This window comes from Hemiscyllium ocellatum, chromosome 30, assembly GCF_020745735.1.
Source record: "Hemiscyllium ocellatum isolate sHemOce1 chromosome 30, sHemOce1.pat.X.cur, whole genome shotgun sequence".
Taxonomy (NCBI): Eukaryota; Metazoa; Chordata; class Chondrichthyes; order Orectolobiformes; family Hemiscylliidae; genus Hemiscyllium; species Hemiscyllium ocellatum.
In genome coordinates this window covers 38810211-38831287 of record NC_083430.1, presented here as the reverse complement: position 1 = coordinate 38831287, position 21077 = coordinate 38810211, and the positions used below count along the sequence as shown (strand labels likewise).

General features: G+C 41.5%; 1 protein-coding gene across 2 annotated transcripts in view; it reads right to left on the bottom strand.

The window, feature by feature from the left end:
- cnksr1 (connector enhancer of kinase suppressor of Ras 1) overlaps window positions 1-21077 on the bottom strand; it is a 102965-nt gene that overhangs the window by 11073 nt on the left and 70815 nt on the right. For both annotated transcript variants that reach the window (XM_060847618.1, XM_060847617.1), the window contains exons 12-14: window positions 16476-16669; window positions 5558-5588; window positions 3517-3689 (exon numbers count right to left, since the gene is read on the bottom strand). In XM_060847618.1, the coding sequence (XP_060703601.1) occupies window positions 3517-3689; window positions 5558-5588; window positions 16476-16669 (398 nt within the window). The remainder of the gene's footprint in view (window positions 1-3516; window positions 3690-5557; window positions 5589-16475; window positions 16670-21077) is intronic.

Genomic DNA, 21077 nt, shown 5'->3' with positions numbered 1-21077 from the left:
GATATTAAGGAATATAGGCTAAGGGCAGGTATGTGGAGTTAGGCCACAAATCAGCCATGAATGTTGAATGTGGAACAGGCATGAGGGCTGAATGGTCTTCTGTTCCTATTTTCCTGAGGGGGTTACTGCAGTGCATCTTGTAAATTGTTTACGAGTGGTGAAAGGAGCATATGTGGAAGATAATGGAAGTGGTGCCAAGCAAGTGGGCTGCTTTGTCCTGGATGGTGTTGAGCTTCTTGAATGTTAGAACTGCATCTATCCAAGCTAGTGGAGAATATTCTTTTACACTCTTGACTTGTATCATGTAAATTGTGAACAAGCTTTGGGGAGCCAAGAAGTAAGTTACTCACTGCAGAATTTCAAGCCTCTGACCTGCTCTTATGATCACAGTAGGTGTCTGGTTAATCCAGTTCAGTTTCTGGTTATTAGTAAACCCTAGGATGTTGACAGTGGAGATTTAGTGATGGTAATGCCATTGAATGTCAAAGGGTGATGGTTGGCTTCACTCTCTTCTCAAAGACATAAGCTCGCACTTGTTTGGTGTGAATGTTACTTGCCACTTATCAACTCAAGCCTGGATGTTATCCAGAACTAAGGTTCGGTTAGCTCTCAGTTGCCTGAACAGCTGGTTTGCAAAGCAGAGCTGCAGAAACAGCATGGGTTCAATGCCTGCACCATCTGAGGTTATCATGAAGATCAACCTCTCCCCTTACCTGAGAGTGACCATCAGGTTAAATCACCAATAGTTATCTCTCTGATGAGACAGCAGCCCTATTGTCCTTTGAGACTATGCTGACTGTACCTTATCTAAGATTTAGAACATAGGAACAGAGGCTGTTTCCGTGACTGAAGAATCAGAATGATGCTGAACATTACGCAATTATCAGCAGACATTCCCACTTCAACCTCATGATGGAAGGAAGATCATTGATGGAGTAGATAAAAATATCAGAGTCTCGGATACTGCCCTCAGAAACTCCTTTAGTGATGTTGAAAAGGTGATGATGACTGACCTCCCACAACCATCTTTCTTTTTGCTAAGAATGTCTCCAAGTAACAGAGACTTCCCCCATGTTGACATTAATTCCAGTTTTGTGAGGACTCATCGCTAACATACCCAGATATATGCAGCCTTGAGGTCAACAACAGTCACTCATCTCACTATGGAGTTCAATGTTGGACCACGCCTGTAATTAGGTCAGGAAATAAGTGGCCATATCAGATCCCAAACTGTGCATGAGGGAGTAGGCAGTTGCTGAACAAAATCAGTGCTGATCTAGTGGGTCCAGTGACCCTTCTTCAGAATTGAGGGGACACTGGACCTGAAACAGATGCTGCCAGACCTGCTGAGTCTTTCCAGCGATTTCTGATTTTGTTGGCAATTGGCTAAGTTTACTTTGTCCTTTTTTGCCTGGACAAACCTGAACAATTTTCTACCTTGCTGGTAAATGCCTTGTTGTAGCTGTACTGGAACAGCTTGGCTTGGGGTGTGGCTTGTTCTGGAGCACAAATCTTCACCACTATTATTGGAATTTTGGTAGGCCTCTTAGCCTTTGCAGTACCAATGTGTCTTCAACTGTCTCTTGCGATCATGAGAAGTGAATCAAATTAGTTGAAGACAGATATCTATGATTTTGAAGACTTCAGGAGGAAACTAAGATGAATCATCCAATTGGCACTTCTGGCTAAAGATAGACACAAATGCAACAGTCTTGTCCTTTGCACTCATGAGCTGGCTCTTCCGCCATTATCGAGGATGGAGATAGTAATGAGGCCTGTCCTTCTGTTAATTATTTAACTTTTCCATCGCCATTCATAACTGGATTTGGTAGGACTGCAAAATTTAGATTGAATCTGTTGGTTGTAGAATCGCTTTGCCTAATCTATTGTATACTAATACTATTTGTTTAGCATGCAAGTAGCCTTGTGTTGCTTCACCAGGCTGCCACCTAATTTTTAGATATGCCTGGTGTTGCTCCTGGCATGCTTGCTTGCACTCTTCATTAAACCAGGCTTAATAGCTATGATAGAATGGGGATTATGCTGGGCCATGACTTTACAGGTGGCGGTTACATACCACTTGTATGATGTTGATGGCCACATTGTACCTCACAAATGTCCAATTGTTCACAATCGCAGGTATTGTAGTTGTTATCAAGTTGTAGATGGATTATGTACTTTTAAGGAAGTTGAAATTTCTGGGTGGCACAAAGATTTTAAAATGTAACAGTAGGTGAAACAAATAGCTGGAGCTATGTTGCCATGATACAAAAACAAATTCAAATTCAGCCATCAGATTAAATTATGACCCAGATACCAAAATCCAATAAAATTTGACTTTAGTATTTTGACAACATCAAATCAATGAAACGATCCGATGTTTTGGACAATTTGAACAGTTAAGTAATCTAATCTAATCTAGTTGGTGGGAGAACTGCCAAGAAAACCAACAAGTATAGACTGCCAGCTAAATAGCTCTCTGAAAGGTACCTGTTCATATAAAAGACCTATGAAGCAGAATACTAAAGAAAAGACTACAGAGGAAAATCTACAAAGGAAAATCAACAGAGCTGCATGTTTTTGAAATGTGATTGTTTTTCTTATAAATCTTCATCGGGATTTTTAAAAAAAAATCAGACCAGAATTGTACAGTGGGGAGGTAAAAACAGGTTTAAGAGAAATAAGTTGTAAATAGTTGTTAAGAAATAAAATTGTTCATTTTTACTTTCAATCGTGACCTCTGGGATAGTTCTTTGCCTCTTGAAATTTAACAGATTACAGCGCAAGGTGAGCTTCTCTGTGCATCGGGTTTAAATTAGCAGACGACTTTATCTCGTATTGTAAAATAGTTTAAAACACCAGCTCAGAAAGGTCACTGCAGTGATTTAGTAAGAAACTAAATTAAATAGACATACTTTTTGAATTGAGCCTAACATCCCAACTAAAATGGCTTGGGAAGACAATTACTTGATATTACTATTTGCCACAGGCAGCTCTTTTTGGATCCTACAAGAATGGTCCCTGGCACAAGGTAGATGTTTCATAGTTTGTGTCAGGGAACAGAACAGGGAAAGAATGGGGCAGAGGAGGTCTGCGATTTGTTTATGGAGGAGCAGTTTAAAAACATACCTAACTGGGCCTTCCTTCAGCCCTAGGAACTAGTAACTGCTAGTGTAATCAGGACTCAGGCTAAAATCGCAGAGCAGCACTGAATGACATGATGCATAATATCAGTCCCTCTGGCTTTGGGTAAGCATCATTAACACCTGGACTAATTTTGGAATTTCTTCACCAGTCTGAGCTGAAGCCTGCATTCCTTCCCTCACAGCATTGTGGGTCTACCTACAGCACATGGACTGTGTTCAAGAAGGCAGCTTATTATCATCCTCTCTAAGGGCAACTAGAGATGGGCAATAAATACATGACAGCCAGCAACATCCACATTCGCAAGAATGATTGATTTTAAAAAAGGTGAGGCTTTCGGGCAACTTTTCACACCTGCCCTTCCACACTCACATTCTCACTGTTGTACCAGTATAGATTGGGTCCCTTCAGCACAAACCAGCAGCGTTTCCATTTTTGTGACATGAATCTAAATTGTTCTTTCTTCTTCCAGAGCCAGCCATAACACTCGCCCATACCGAGGTCCCTGCATGATATCCGTCTACGGCTAAGAGCAGTTGCTACTCCTGTTACAGAGAAACGTACAACATCAAAAGAATATACTCAGGAGTAACACAATGGAATTTGTCTCCTTAAGGACTGTGGAATGGTCATTCCCATCACAACTGTAACGGACAAACAGACTGGCAAGAACAAGATGAGGTAGGTTCTTCCCTCGTGTTTGTTCTCCCATCGCCAGCTGTAAGCCCCATCTAGCAGCAGTATTCTTCAACCTTTGACTAGTAGTAGTGCTGTATACCCTCTTTTGATGATGAACATTGAAGTACTTCACCAGAGTTCCTCTGTGCTGTAGCTGTACTTGCTGCTTCTTCTAAGTGGTGTCCAACATGAAGAAATACTGATTTATCAGTTGTGGGAGGATAACGGTTGATATCAGCATTATTTTCCTTGCCAAAATTTGATTAGAATAAGAATGAGACATCATGGGGTCTAAAGTCAGTGTTGAAGATTTCCAGGGCTATTATGGGGTACAGGCCTCAGCATAGAGATGGACCAGATTGGATGATAGTCATCTTTAGTAATCAAATCAAAGTTAGGCGCTGGCTCTTGATTGGTCTGTGGGCTACCTCTCCTATTTTGGCGATCCCAAAATGTTAGTAATGAGAACTTTACATGGTCAACTGGATGTGAAATTTCTTTGTGGTATCCAAATCCAGTGCCTAGATTACGGCTATGTCGGCCATTCTATTTTATGATTCTTTTTAAATGACTTGACATTGCTTAGTGGCTTGTTAGGCCTGATCAGAAGGCAAGTGAGGATCAGCCAAACATTAGAGGCCTACAGTGGCTGCCTGTCTGCATGTAGTCACAAATAAGCTAGATTATGTAAGGGCAGCAGGTTTCATTTCCCAGAGGCTGTTAGTCAATCTGCTGAGCTTTTAAAATAAACTAGTGGCTTCATGGTAACCATTAATATTATCTTTGTATTAATTTTATTGAATATTTAATTTTTCAAAACTGATTCAAATTCACTAACTGCATTAGTCAAAGCATCTGGATTAGTAATAAATTCTCCATTATTCCACCAGCTAAACCTTGTCCAAAATTCTGCTTCATTATTTTCTATTTAGGCTTCAAGTTCCATCCCCACTAAACAGCAATAGAGCCCTGTTGAGTGTGTGTTGCTGGAAAAGCACAGCAGGTCAGGCAGCATCCGAGGAGCAGGAAAATCAACGTTTCAGGCCTGAGCCCTTCGTCCACTAACGCATTAAATCTTAAGTTTTAATCATCAAATCCCTCCATAGTTCCACCTTACCCTACTTGAACTGCCCCCAAATATTATATATTCAAAAATCCACAATACCAGAAGGAAAAATACACATATCCATTATAATTTGGTGAAAGTGAAGACTGCAGATACTGAAGAATCGGAGGCAAAAATGTGGCGCTGGAAAACCTTGAGACCCTTCAACCACACGGCATCAACATCGAGTTCACTAGTTTCCAAATCGTCCCCCCGCCCCCCATCCCAGATCCGAACCTCCAACCCAGCACCGCCCTCTTGATGTGTCCTACCTGTCCACTTTCCTTCCCACATATCTGCTCCACTGTACCCATCATTCTATCACAATTAGCCCCCACCTACACCTACCTATGGCCTTCCCAGCTACCTTCCTCCAGCCCCACCGCCACCATCCTATTTACCTCTCAGACCCCTTCCTGCTCCACATTCCTGATGAAGAGCTTATGCCTGAAACGCCAACTCTACTGCTCCTCGGATACTGCTGGACTTGCTATGCTTTTCCACTGCCACACTTTTTGACTCAGTATAATTTGATGCCTGACAGACAGAGATTGAGGCTACAGATGCTCTGTCTGGAGTGAGATTAAAGTATGGGTGATAAAGATGTCAGACAGTAGGATTTTCGCTCACCTTTTTTCTTTCGTCTGTTCCGTAACTGCACCTGAAAAAGGCACAAGCATAGTTAATACTTGAAAACAGTAACACTAGCCATGGTTAGAAGACTTGGGCAAATAAGAAATAACCCACAATGCCCGGCACTGCCTCTCCAATACTCTCAAACATCCAATATATTCACAGTTCTGATCTATCTTAGTGTCAAATGTGCAGACTGGGCAAGTGGTTCCTTCACAAGCCTATTAACACAGTGAGAAGCTGCTCAATTAGTCACAAGGCATGGTGTTTCAAGAAGGTATTTCACCAGACTTGCATGGCCTTGCTTTCCTCGCCACCCTGTTTAAATTTTCTTGCTCCTCTCTTAAAAACAATAACTGTGATTTGTTAACCTGTCATTTCCACAGTTGCAGTATCACTTGTATTCATCTTTGGGAGTGCATGTTAATGTTAGTGACTCTTGGAAAGAACGAGTCACTAGGTTGATTTACATTACTGATGTTGACTGAATCAGCTGCTCATGGGTCTGGAGTTTTACAATGGGAACAGGTGTCTCTGCTCCAAATGTCATGATAATTAATGCCTTCTGATATTGCTTAATAATTCTGAAACATGACAGAGCGCAATAGAATTAGGCCTTTCAGAGACTACCTTGAAAAAATATTGAATAGGGCGGGGAGAAATCAGGAATCAGATCTTCACTGTGACCCCAGCAATTTAGAACCAGGGCCTTTTTGCATGCAAAGCGAATGTGATAACCACTACTGGATTACACTTTGCATGAGCACTTGGGAGAAGGCACAGCCCAAGTGAGTGAGACTTACTGGAAATTCAGCCCACCATGGGAAATCAGTACATAGAAAAGGTTTTTATTTATGCTGAAAACAACAAATGCTGGAGGTAATAGCGGCTCAGATAGCATAACAGACAGAGAGAGCAAGCTAATGTTTGAAGTCTAGACGACTCTTCATCAGAGCTTTTTCATCGTAGTTTGAAAGGTCTTCTGAAGGGTTTACAGTTTGTAAGGCTTTATTCTTCAGCTTCAACTGAGCAGAGAAGGGAATGCCAGTTTAACAGCTGCAGCTTCAGGGGTCTGCTGATTGGAAAAACAAATCAAAACAATGATAACACTGGAAAATTGTGTGTTCTTGGTCTGAAATTTTAGAAAAGAATGTGTCTTCTTTTGGAGGAAGGGATTAACTGGAAATAGCGAAATAATAAAGGAGCATAATGAAGCTAAATGGGGTAGAAAGTAAGCTAACAATATTTTTAGACAACCATTTTCTAAGACCAGAAGGATTTGTGCTTAAAAGAAGTTAAAGGAGCAGAATTCTGATATATATCTGTGGTATATTCCTCTTATACGATTTGCCATAACAGGAAGCTTCAAATGTCCATGGTGAGCACATGTGAAAGAAGTGTGTCTAGCTGCAGCTCCTGACAAACCTCATTTCAGAGCCGGAGCTGCAAGTAACTCACTACGAAGCATCCACAATGCTGAGTGAGTCATGGATTGCATAGTGAAAGGTCATGCAGCAGGCGTGGATTAAACAGGCAGAAAGAGCACATGTGACCACTGGGCAGAATAGAGGAAGGCAGGTAGTGCAGGAGTCCCTTGTGGCCATCCCCCTTTCTAACAGAGACATCATTTTGGACACTGTTGGGGAGATTATTGTGCAGGCAAAAGCAGTGGGAGCCAAATTCATGGCACCATGGGTGAGTCTGCTGCATAGGAAGGGAGGAAAAGGAATGACTGGGTTCGAGTGGTGGGAGATTCAAGAGACGTACAGCACTGAATTAAGAGAGAAAGGGAATCTTATAGGAGATACAGAGGGTTCAAACAGAATAAGCTTTAGAGGAGTATAGAACGTATAAAAGGGAGATTAGGAGAGATTAAACGAGATGACAGGGGATGGGATCCTCAACAGCAGCAAGGCAAGTGGAAAGCTCAAAGGAGATAGAGTAATCAGAAATACTAAGTTGAAGAGACAGGTCAGGCTGGAACAGAACAAGGAGCAAGGAATACCTGTTGGATTAAATTGCATTTATTTCAATGCAAGAGGGCTGACAGGTAAGGCTGATGAACGCAGGGCATGGATAGGTATGTGGGACTGGGATATTATAGCCATTACAGAAACATGGCTAAGGGAGGACAGGACCGGCAGCTTAATGTGCCAGGGTACAGGTGCTTTCGGTGGGACAGAGGTAGTGGAAGGAGGGGAGGGATAGTTGTATTTTTGATTAAGGTGAGCATCACAGCAGAGATCAAAGATGGAATAACTGCAGGATCATCCAGAGAGGCTTTGTGGGTGGAGCTAAGAAATAAGAAGAGAACTGTAACGTTATTGGGGTTGTAGTATGGGCCCCCAATTAGTCAATGAGAATTAGAGGAACAAATATGCAGCAAGACTGGGAGACTTGCAGGAGCAATAGGGTTGTAATAGTATGGGATTTTAATTTTCCTAACATGGTGAATTTCATGGTGAATGTTATGGGCTTAGAGGGGTGGAATTTGTTATGTGCATTCAGGAAAGTTTCTTCAAGCAGTATATAAAGGGTCCTACTTGGGAAGGGGTAAAACTCGACCTTCTCTTGGGAAATGGGGCAGGACAGGTCTTCGAGGTGACAGTGGGGGAAGCATGTTGTGGTTCTGTTCACCAAGCTGGGAGTTTGCGTGGCAAACGTTTCGTCCCCTTTCTAGGTGACATCCTCAGTGCTTGGGAGCCTCCTGTGAAGCGCTTCTGTGGTGTTTCCTCCGGCATTTATAGTGGCTTGTCTTTGCCGCTTCCGGTTGTCAGTTCTTGCTGTCCGTTGCAGTGGCCGGTATATCGGGTCCAGGTCGATGTGTTTGTTGATAGAGTGCCATGCCTCTAGGAATTCCCTGGCTATTCTCTGTTTGGCTTGTCCTATAATAGAAGTGTTGTCCCACTCGAATTCATGTTGCTTGTCATCTGCATGTGTGGCGACTGAGGATAGCTGGTCGTGTCGTTTCGTGGCTAGTTGGTGTTCATGGATGCGGATCGTTAGCTGTCCTCCTGTTTGTCCGATGTAGTGTTTTGTGCAGTCCTTGCATGGGATTTTGTATACTACATTGGTTTTGCTCATGCTGGGTATCGGGTCCTTCGTCCTAGTGAGTTGTTGCCTGAGAGTGGCTGTTGGTTTGTGTGCTGTTATGAGTCCTAGTGGTCGCAGCAGTCTGACTGTCAGTTCAGAAATGCTCCTGATGTATGGGAGTGTGGCTAGTCCCATAAGGGCAGCACGGTGGCACAGTGGTTAGCACTGCTGCCTCACAGCGCCAGGGACCTGGGTTCAATTCCCGCCTCAGGCGACTGACTGTGTGGAGTTTGCACGTTCTCCCCGTGTCTGCGTGGGTTTCCTCCGGGTGCTCCGGTTTCCTCCCACAGTCACAAAGATGTGCGGGTCAGGTGAATTGGCCATGCTAAATTGCCCCTAGTGTTAGGTAAGGGGTATATGTAGGGGTATGGGTGGGTTGCGCTTCGGCGGGTCGGTGTGGACTTGTTGGGCCGAAGGGCCTGTTTCCACACTGTAAGTAATCTAATCTAGTCTTTTGGGTTGCGGCATGTCCTCGTTCCGTTTGGGACCAGTGACTGTAGTTTTATTGATTTTAAAATAGTTATGGAGAGGGACAAAACTGTTCCACAGGTTCCAATTCTAAATTGGGGAAGGCAAATTTTGATGGAATTAGACACAAACTTGCAGGGGTTGAGTGGAGTGTTTGTTTGCAGGCAAAGGGACCTCTGGCAAGTGGGAGGCCTCTAAAAGTGAGATAGCTAGAGTTCAAGGTCTAAATGTTCCTGTGAGAGTAAAGGGTAAGGTTGGCAGGAATAGGGAACCCTGGATGACAAGAGATATTGAGGCTTTGACCAGAAAAAAAGGAGGTGTGGCTCAGGTACAGGTAGCTGGGATCAAGGGGGTATTCCTTGGAGGTATACAGGGAATATAAGAGTTTACTGAAGAAGGAAATCAGAAGGGTAGAATGAGAAGGAGCATGAGATAACCTTGGCTGAGAAGATTAGGGTGAATCCAAAGAGGCACTTTAAGTATATCAACGGAAAAAGAATGACTAGAGGAAGAGGATTGGGCCCCACCAGGACCAAAGTGGACATGTATAGGTAGAACCACAGGAGACAGGCAAGGTTCTCAATGAATATGTCGCCTCTGTGTTTACCATGAAGAAAGACATAAGGACTTTGGAACTAGGGGAAGCTAGTGGTGATATCTTGGGGACTGTCCATATCACCGTAGAGGAGGTGTTAGATGTATTAGAATGTATGAAGGTGGATAAATCTCCCAGACCTGACCGGATAGATCCAAGAAGCTAGAGAAGAAATTGTAGGTGCCCTTTCTGATATTTCTGCATCATTGTTAGCTATGGGTAAGGTCCTGGTCGACTGAAGGTTAGCAAATGTTGTGTCATTATTCAAGAAGCGCTGCAAAGAAAAGCCTGGGAACTTTGACCAGTAGGCTTAACACCTGTAAGTTGCCTAAGAAGACTTTGAGAGAGAAGATATACATGCATTTGGAAAGACAAGGTTTAATTAAGAGTAGTCAGCATGGCTTTGTGAGTGGGAGATTATGGCTCCCAATTTTGTTAGAGTTCATTAATGAAGTGACCAGAAAGGTTGAACAGGGCAGTGCGGTAGATGTAGTCTATATGGATTTCTGTAAGGCCTTTGATATGGTTTCATATAGTAGGCTGCTCTGGAAATTTAGATCGCATGGAAAATTGGATACAAAACTGGCTTGATGGTAGGAAGCAGAGGGTAATAGTGGAAGGATGCTTGTCAGACTGGAGGTCTGTGTGTAGTGGAGCGCCTCAGGGGTCAGTGCTGGGCCTATTGCTGTTTGTTACCTATAATCAATGATTTGGATGAGAATGTACAAGGCATGATTAGTAAGTTTGCTGATGACAGTAAAATAGGCAGTATCATGGACAGCGAGGAAATTGCTGTTAGAAATTGTAGTAGGAACTTGAACAGCTGGGGAAGTGGGCTGAGAAATGGCAAATAGAGTTTAATATAGACAAGTATGAGGTCCTGCATTTTGGAAAATCAAACCAAGGAAGGAATTTCATGGTGAATGTTATGGCCTTAAGGAGTATAGTGGAACAGAGGGATCTTGGAGTTCAGATTCACAGTTCTGTGAAAGTGGAGTCACAGGTAGGCAGAGCAGTGAAGAAGGCTTTTGGCACACTGGCCTTCATTAGTTAGGGCACCGAGTATAGAAGCTGGGAAGTTATGATGCAGTTATACAGGATGTTGGTGAGGCCACCCTTGGAGTATTGTGTTCGGTTTAAGTCAACTTGTTATAGGAAGGATGTTATTAAACATGAAAGAGTGCAGAATAAATTTATAAGGATGTTGACTGAACCCAATGGTCTGTGTTATGGGGAGAGGTTGGACAAGCTAGAACCTTTTTCTTAAGAGTGAGGAGACTGAAGGAGGACTTTATGTAGGTGTACAAGATCATGAGAGACATGGAAAGGGTGAATGCACTCCGTCTTTTTCCCAGGGTTGGGGAATTGACGACTAGAAGGCATCAGTTTAAGGTAAGAAGGGAAAAGAATAAAAGGGAATCAGAGGGGCAACATTTTGCACAGAGGATGATAAGTATATAGAATGAGCAGACAGTGGTTGAGGTTGTATATTCACAACATCTAAAAGGCATTTGGACAATACATGCATAGGAAAAAATTAGAAGGATATAGGCCAGGTGCAAGGAAATGGGGTTAGCATGGATGGACATTCTGGTCAGCATGGACCAGTTTGGGCCTAAGGGCCTGTCTCCGTGCTGTAGGATTCTATGACTCTCTTACAGCTAAAATGAGATACGAAAGAATATGGAAGATTTTTTAAAAAAGAAATTATTTACAGATACATTAAGCATAAAGGGATAATGAGTTGGAGAATCAAGGACTGGAGGGCATCAATTTAAGGTTACAGGGGAAAGACTAAAAGAGAACCTGAGAGGCAACGTTTTTACACAGGGTGGTATGCATACGCAATGAGCTGCCAGCAGAAGTGGTTGAGGTGAGTATATTAACAACATTTAAAAGGTATTTGGACAAACATATGGATATGAAAGGATTAGAAGGATATGGGCCAAGTGCAGGGAAATGGGATTAGCGTGGATGGACATTTTGGTCAGCATGGACCAGTTTGGGCCACAAGGCCTGTCTCCGTGCCGTAGGACTCTATGACTCTGAGGGAAAGAAAAGGATTCATTAATTCGTGCATGAGCCAGAGGATGTAGGTAGGGCTCTAAATAAAGGCTTCTGAGTTGGTGTTCACTAGTGAAAGGAATGGTATGGATATATAGAGAAGGTCTGCGATACAATTAATAAGATTAGCATTGACAAAGAGGAGTTTCTGAGTGGCCTGGCAAGCTTAAAAGTAGATAAGTATCCAGGGCCAGATGAAATGTATCCCAGGTGTAGAATGAGGCAAGGAAGCAACTGCTTGGAAAAATTTCCAATTAATTGCTGGCTACAGGAGTGGTTCTGGAGGACCGTAAGACAGCCAGTGTGGTACTGTTATTGAGGAAGGGAGCAAGGGATAAACCAAGAAGCTACAGGCCAATCAGTTTAACCTCAGTTGTAGGGAAACTATCAGAAACAATTCTGAGGTACCGAACTAATCTCCACTTGAGAGAGAGCATTTAATTAAGAGCAGAGTCTAGATTAGAGTGGTGCTGGAAAAGCACAGCACATCAGGCAGCATCCGAGGAGCAGGAAAATTGACGTTTCGGGCAAAAGCCCTTCATGAGGAATAGAGGCAGGGTGCCTGCAGAGTGGAGAGATATATGAGGTGGGGGTGGGGAGAAAGTAGCATAGAGGACAATAGGTGAATGGGGGTGGGGATGGAGGTGATAGGTCAGAGAAGAGGGTGGGGGAAGTTAAGAGCAGTCAGCATGTTTTTGTTAAGGAGTCGTGTCTGATCATCTGGATTGAATTTTTCAAAGAGGTGACCAGGATGTATAGATGCATTTAATGCTTTTAATGTAGCCTACTTGGATTGTAGCAAGACATTTGATAAGGTCCTGCATGGGAGACTGATTGTAAAGGCCAGAGCCCATGGGATCCAAGGAAATTTGGCAAAGTGGATTCTCAGTTGGCTGAGTGGCAGAAAGCAGAGATTGATGGTTGAGGGATGTTTTTCTGAATGAATGTGTGTCCATTGGGGTCATAAAGGGTGTAATGTTGGGGTCTTTGCTGTTTGTGGCTTATATAAATTATGTAGGTTTGAATGGTGGAAGGTTCATCACTCAGTTTGTACTTGATACAAAAATTCATGGGGTGGGTAAATAGTAAGGAATACAGCCTTAAATTAAAAGAGGTCATAGAGTCATCCAATATGTAAACAGATCCTTCAGTTACCGGTCCATGCCAACCATAATCCCAAACTAAACTAGTCTCATTTGCCTGCACTTGCCCCACATCCTTCCAAACGGGATACAGATGAGCTCGTCAAATGGACTGATCAGTGGCACGTTGAATCCAATCGGATAAATGTGAGGTAATGCAGTTGGACAGGACAAACAAAGCAAGGGAACATTATATGTGTGAACAGTAACATCCTGGGAAGCACTGAGGATCAGAGGGACCTTGGTGTGCATGTATACTGCTCCCTTAAGGTATCTGGAGAGATGGATAAAATGGTTAAGGAGACATATTATATAATTACTTTTATTAGTCAAGATATAGAGTTTATGAATAGAGAGGTTTAGCTGGACCTGTATAAAATTTTGGTTAAGCTACAGCTAAAGTGCTGTGTGAAGTTCTATAACTTACGTTATAGGAGAGATATAATAGCATTGGAGCTGGTGCAGAGAAGATTTACCAGGATGTTGTCTGGTTGGAGAGTTTCGGTTTTGAAGAGAGATTGGACAAACCGGGGTTGTTTTCCTTCAAGCAGAGGAGATTGACAAGGGACATGATTAAAATGTTTCAGATTATAAGGGACATAGGGCAGACAGGTAGAAATGTTTCCCATTCACTGAGGGATCACTGATCAGAAATTTAGAGTAAGGGACAGGAGGTTTAGAGATGTGAGGAAGAGAAGATTTCTCACTCAAAACATGGTGGGAATCTGGAACTTACTGCTGGTAAGGATAGTAGAGGCAGAAACTTTTATTGAGAAGTATTTACTGTAGATGTGCACTTGTGATACCAAAGCATACAAGCACTTCTTCCAAGTGCTAGAAAAAGGTTTGGAAAAGTTAGGTGGCTGTTTTTGACTGGCTTGGATGTGCTTAGCTAATGGGCCTTTTTGTGCTGTCAATCTCTATGATTCTATGCATCAAAACAGTGAGGAGAAGTTAAACCACAGGTTTTAAGGTTATTTCACTTCTTTAACAAGTACAGTGTATAGACAGGAAGAAGTCTAGATGGAATAGCACAAGTAGCAAAGATTACTACCCATCCTGGGTTGTGGTTGGGACGATTAGCACCAATTCTCTGAACCTTAACACTGTCACTACCTTTATTTAACCTCAAACCTGAGAGTTCAACAACTTTCTCAAGCTACTGAAGTGCTTGGCACCTGCCTCATACCACAGAACTGGCAACTATCCAGAAACCTTGGACTGGACATCTGGTGACTGACCCTAGGTTTTACATCAAGAAACCTTGCCCTGACAAACTTCAGATTCAACATTTCATCATTGACTCCCTTTGATTTGATATAATTTTACTTCTAATCTCTTTAATCAACATCATTCAATTACCTTGTATTTTGTGAAAATACAGATTCTTACTACTGATTTCTCCAGGGTAGGTGGAGGAATGTGAACATCACAAACAAAACAGCACCATTGCAATGTTAAAATTAGTTCAAATAGCTTTTAAACAGTAAATTAGCAGGACTTAGTACACATTTTACTTGGTATGTGTGCATGAGAACTTGCAACTGCATGGGTAGCAATACTGAATCTATTGCTCAATATCCTGTTTGAATTACACAGTCCCAGGCTTCCTGTTTCCTTAGTTTTGTTTCCAGTGTTTCACAATCCGTATCCTTCTTTAAAAACATACTGTCCCCTGCATTACAAATTTTAATTAAATGGTTTATCTATCCATTTCTGTACATTTTCAAATTTAAATATACAAAAGGTGGCACCTTGAGATTGCTGACCAAGTGGAATTAACACTACTGAAAATTTCCACCACCTTGAATACTTTAGGTTGATGCTTTAATTCTGCGTGCACTAAGTCTGCTAATCGCTGTCTTTTAATGCCACTTTCTGCCTCAAGATGTCAGAACTTTACTTGCATGTGATCTGAAGAAGTTATTCTCCACAATCTGCAGATGATGCTGAGTTTCACATAGCTCTCAAGCTCTAACATCTCACAAGTTACCTAGTTTGTGTGAGAGAACTGCAAATTACTCATGGTTTTGCACACTGGGAAGCTACAGGTGTTTCCCAAACTATACTGACCTGTGGAACATGGCAATAATGCATTGGGGAGAAAGTGAGGACTGCAGATGCTGGAGATCAGAGCTGAAAATGTGTTGCTGGAAAAGCGCAGCAGGTCAGGCAGCATCCAAGGAGCAGGAGAATCGACATTTCGGGCATGAGCCCTTCTTCAGGAAGGGCTCATGCCCGAAATGTTGATTCTCCTGCTCCTTGGATGCTGCCTGACCTGCTGCACTTCTCCAATAATGCATTGGGGTAAAGCTCTGTGCAAAAGAAATACAGCTTTATAGCATTCTCCAGGAACAGAAACAAACCTTTACGCTGTATCTAATCAGTGTTGCATCTGCCCATTTTTGGGAGACTGTAGAAGGAACTTCTGTTTATATCTAATCAAACAACAATATAGAAGAGAATTTCATTTTGTATCTAACAATGAGACAATATAGAAGGAATGTTGTCTGTATCAAACCAATGCTATTAATTTAAACTAATCTAACCAACCTTACTGTATTCAATCCCAGGACTTCGGTGCCCATTCATACGTTCCCTTGAGATTGCAGAGTGTGCCACCTTTTTGAATGGCTGCAGTGTGCTGACAGTGTGAAGTTACAATATTTTAACCCAGCAATGGTGAAAAAAAAACAGCAAAATATATAGCTAAGGCAGGATAGTGAATAACTTGGAGAAGCATTTGGAGATGGTACTAATTTGTAAGGAATAGGAGCACAAATGGACTTGAGGATCCTTGAACTTGTTCTGCTTTTCAATTAAAGTCATGGGACATTTTTGCCTTCAAGTTCCCTTTTTTCTTCTTGTTCACTTGTCCTTCTAGGTGGTGAAAGTCACAGTTTTAGAAGGTGCTTCAGAGCCACGATAAGTTGGCTTTGAACAAGGCACCACATTCTGCCAGAGGTGGAGGTGTTTAGGAGGCATGTTTGCATGGCAATCAAGCAACCCATTTGTCCTTGGTCACACAAAGCACCACGAGTACTGGTACAGCTACATATATTGAGGCAAGTGGAGATTACACCATTAGCTCCTGGAATATGCCTTTTAAATAGTAAAAACGCTTTGGGGAATCAGGAACTGATTCATCTGCTGCAGAATACCCAGATTCTGACTTGTAGATAGTATGTGCATGCCTGGTTGAGTTATTTCTGGTCAATATTAACTTCCAGGATTTTGGTGGTGAAGGAGTCAAATTATTATAATCAGACCACTTCATTTCATGAGTCTCAATTAGATTCTCATTTGTTAAGAGATTATCATACTCTGATACTGGTGAATGCTATTTGCTGCTTTTCCACAAAAGCCTGGATGTGATTCAGGCTTTGTTACTTCTACATATGGGCTGTTTAGTTATCAGAGAAATTCCAAATGGAACAGCACACTGCAAATCAGTGAACATCTTCTGACTTGGGAGTATTTGATATTAAAACCTTAAACAAAAAGTACACAAATTTCTGATAAATAATGGCATTGCATAATTCATCATGCTCACCGCTCTCTCATCATTTGCTGGTCTTGGTCCTCCCTCACAGTCAGAATCATATTTCATTCTATCTTCAATGTTTTGATGCTGAATTATTCTTGGAGATTGTGGAGTTAATGTTCCATCACTTACAAGCTCTTCTCCATCACATGAGGTCACAGTGCCCCCTTCAGACATCAGACTTGCTACCTGCATGTGCTCACCTGTAAAATCAAAAAAAGCACAACCTTAACTCATACCAGGATAGCAACTCAGTTACTGAACACACAATAGTAGGCAGCCAATAATACACTGCATTGCTAGAATAAACATTGGTTAGACCCCACCCACCCCACCCCTTGACTGTTATCTCCAATTTAGAACACCATATTTAAGAAAGGATGTCAATTCTTGGGTGGTGAAACAACATTTCAGTCATGCATAAGCACTTGTTGATATATAAAAAAGGATGTCAAGGCCTTGAAGATGTCACATAAGAGACCTACCAGAATCGCGCCAGGACTGAGGGGATTCATTTTTGCAAAGGGATGATGGAGGCTAGGATTAGTTGTCTTATAAAGGAGATAAGAGCAATTATAGGTCAGAATTTTATGGTAGGTTATAGGATACAGCAAAAGCCTCATGTCATCTTTTCTTAGGAAGGCCTGCTGCATCATGTGCTGTTCAGGAAGGTGTTCACACAAAAACTAGGAGAAATTAGGCCATTCTGCCATTCAGTGGGATCATGGCTAATACGTTTGTGTTTTGAATACCACATTCCAGGCTACCCCTTACATTGATTCGCTTGTCTAAAAAGAATCTATCTCTGCGTTAAAAATTGTCAACCAGCCGCTCTATAAAAAAACCCTTTTCCAGCATATTTTTAAAAGAATTGCGTAAAAGATAATTAGTTTAAGGCAAATATCAGAAGCTATCACTGGCCATTTGTAAAAGGCTATTTTAAATTTCTGGAAAAATAGGAACACATTGTCTATTTAATTCATTTACCAAAGATTAGGATAGTTGTCACAAGTTAGGTAGTAATTTCTTCTAAATTTCAGCAACTACTCATCCTCAGTCAAATGCATTTGATTTTCATTCATTGATCAAAGTGACTGATCCACCCTGGATAGTGTTGAGCTTTTAAAAAAATGTGTTGCAGCTGCACAAATCCCGATGTTTAATATACATCACATTTCTATTTTGAGCCTAGTTGATAGTTTTCCTCTTTTTTTATTTCAAGGAGCACAGAAACTAGGTCTAGATCATTTGTCCCTTTGAACCTGCTCCACCATTCAATATGATCATGGTTGATCTACTTCATTGCTATAATTCCTGCTTTCTCTCCATACTCTTTAATGCCTTTAAAATTTAAAATAAAACTATCTTTATTGGATATGTTTCAGTCTAAAATGGTTCACCCCATATCCGAAGACTGTGTACTCTGGTTCTAGACTCCCCAACCAGGGAAAACATTCTTCCTGCATCTTGTTAGAATTTATATAATGTTTTCAGTCAGATCACCTTCTAAACTCTGGTGACTATAGGCCCAGTCAAAACAATCTCTCATTCTACAAATAGTCTTGTTGCTCTCATAGTGCAGCAGAGCTTCACTAGACTGACAATCTCTATGGCAGGTTTATCCTTTATTAGGGAGACCAAACTACAGGCAAAACTCCCCAGGTGTGGTCTCTCCATGGCTCTGTATAACTATAGTGAGATGTCCCTACCTATGAACTCGAATCTTCTTATAGCATTATACAGCAGACCCTTTGTCGACCAGATATCCTAAACTGATCTCGTACATTTGCCAAAATTTGTTTCACATCTTTCTAAACACTTCTTATTCATGTACCCATGCCTTTTAAATGTCGTAATTGTACTAGCCCCCATCACTTCCTCTGGTAGCTAGTTACATACACACACCACCGTCTGTGCGGAAAAATTGCCCATCAGGTCCCTTTTCAATATTTCCCCTCTCACCTTAAATCTATGCCCTCTAGTTTTGGATTTCCCTATCCTGGGAGAAAGACCTTGGCTATTCACCCTTTCCATGCCCCTCATGGGTTTATAAACCTATATATAAAACCACCACTCAGGCTCCAAGGCTCCCAGGATAAAAGCCTCAGCCTATTCAGCCTCTCCTTATAGCTCAACCCTCCAGTCCTTTCTGTATTATTTCACTGAAGTCAAAACTTCACATTTAGCCATGTTGGCCACTCACTCAACTTGTCTCAATCACCCTGAAGCCTCCTTGTATCATCCTCATAACTTTGATCCTTCTCTAGTTTTATATCAACAGCAAACTTGTAAATGTTGCATTTGGTTCCCTCACCCAGACAATTTATTTTTAATCGTGAATAGCTGAGGCTCCAAGTATTGATCCTAATGGTACTCACTTATCATTGTCTGCCACTTGGAAAAAGGCCCATTTATTCCCACTCTGCTTTCTGTTGGTCAACTAATTCTAGATCCATGCTCATTTATTACATTTGATTCTATGTGCCTTAATTTTGCCCACTGATCTCTTATGAAGGATCTTCTGAAGATCTAAATATAACACATTCACTGAATCTCCCTTATCGATTCTACTTGTCACATCCCCAAAAAACTCCAGTAAATTTGTTGAGCATGATTTGCCTTTTATAACCTTACACTGGTTTTGTCTAATCTTGTTGATGCACTCCAAATGTTTTACTGTCACATCTTTTATAATAGACTCTAACATTTTCCCCATTATTGGTGTTAGGCTAATTGAACTATAATTCTGTTTTTCTCTCTCCCTGCTTTTTTAAAAATAATGGCATTACATTTACTATCCTCCAATTTGTAAGAACTGCTTCAGAATCTAGAATTTTTGAAGATGACCACCATTGCGTCCAACGTTTCCAGGCAACTTCCTTTAGTACTTTGGGATGTAGACTATCAGGCCCTATGGTTTGTCACCCTCTAACCCCAGTAATTTCCCAGTATCATTCTCTTCCTAGTACTGTACCAATATCCTTCAATTCCATCATCTCCCTGGATTCTTAGTTTTGGGAGATTATTTTTACTCTCTTTTGTGAAGACAGACCCAGAACCTTTGCTCAATTCTTTGCTATTTCTTTATTCTTCATTATAATTTTCCCTGCTTTCCTATAAAGGAATATTCATTTATCTTTACTAATCTTTTTCTCTTCACATATTTATAGATTTTATGGTCAGATTTTGTGTCCTTGCAATTTTACTCTCAGACTTTACTTCCTCTTTTTGATCAAGCTTTTTGTCCTCTTGTGCTGAATTCTAAAATATCCCCAATCCCCAAGTTTGCTGCTTTATTTTTGGCAACTTTGTGTATCTCCTCCTTTTTAGATCTAATACTATCCCTGGTTTATTTTACAAGTTATGGTTAAGCCACATTTCCTCTTATTTTTGCACTAGACAGGCATGAATAATTATGATTTATGAATTACACATAATTTCAAGAATTTCAAATAGTGAACCCTTTACAAATTGTCAATGACTGCTTCTAATATTCCTGATGCAGGGCTTATGCTCAAAATATTGACTCTCCTGCTCCTCGGATGCTGCCCGACTTGCTATGCTTTTCCAGCACCACACTTTTTGACTGACTCTCCAGTATCTGCAGCCCTCACTTTCTTCTGCTTCTAATACTAACCTCGCTTGCAGGGTTACTCCATTCATTTTCTCACTGAAAACCTTTTAGATGTGCTGGAAAAGATTTACGGTGATATCCTCAATTTTGAACTGTCAAACTCAAAAAAAGTAGGAACCATTATCTATAAACAGAATCAGACATTTTGCACTGCCTCTATTTTTACGGTATCTCTGAATCTTCTAACTACTGAAACTTTCAGTGTTGCCTTGGGAATTGCTTATTACAGAAGTTCAAGTGCAAGACTACCGAACAAATTAATTAATTTGTGGGCATGGGTATCTCTGGCTGGTCAGAATTTATTGCTTGCCCCTAGTTGCCGTTGAAAAGATGGTGGTAGGTCGCCTTCTTGAACCTCTGCAGTCCATGTCTGTAAATGGGCCTGCAATGCCCTTTGGGAAGGAATTTCAGGATTTTAATACAGTGACAATGAAGGAACTGTGATTTATTTCCAAATCAGAATGGCGAGTGGCTTGGAAGGGAAGTTGCAGATAGTGGTCTTCTCATTTAATTGTTGCCCTTGTCCTTCTAAATGCAAGTGATTGTTGGTTTGGAACATGCTGTCTAAGGATCTTTGGTGAATTTCTGCAATGCATCTTGTAGACATTACACATTGCTGCTAGTGAGCTTTGGTGGTGAAAGGTGTGGATGCTTGTGGATGTGGTGGCAATCGAAAGGGTTGCTTTGTACTGGATGGTGTCAACTTTCTTAATGTTGTTGGAGCTGCATCCATCCAGGCAAATGGGGAATATTCCATCACACTTGTTATTTGTGCCTTTGAGAAGTTGGACAGGCTTTGGGAGTCAGAAGGTGAGTTACTTGCTGCAGATTTCCTAGCCCCTAAATAACTTTGTAGCCATTGTGTTTATGTGGAGAGTCCAGTTGAATTTATGGTCAGTGGTAACCCCCAGATGTTGATGTTGGGGGAATTTAATGTTGGTGACATCATTGATTGATTGTCAAAGGGCTGTGTTTAG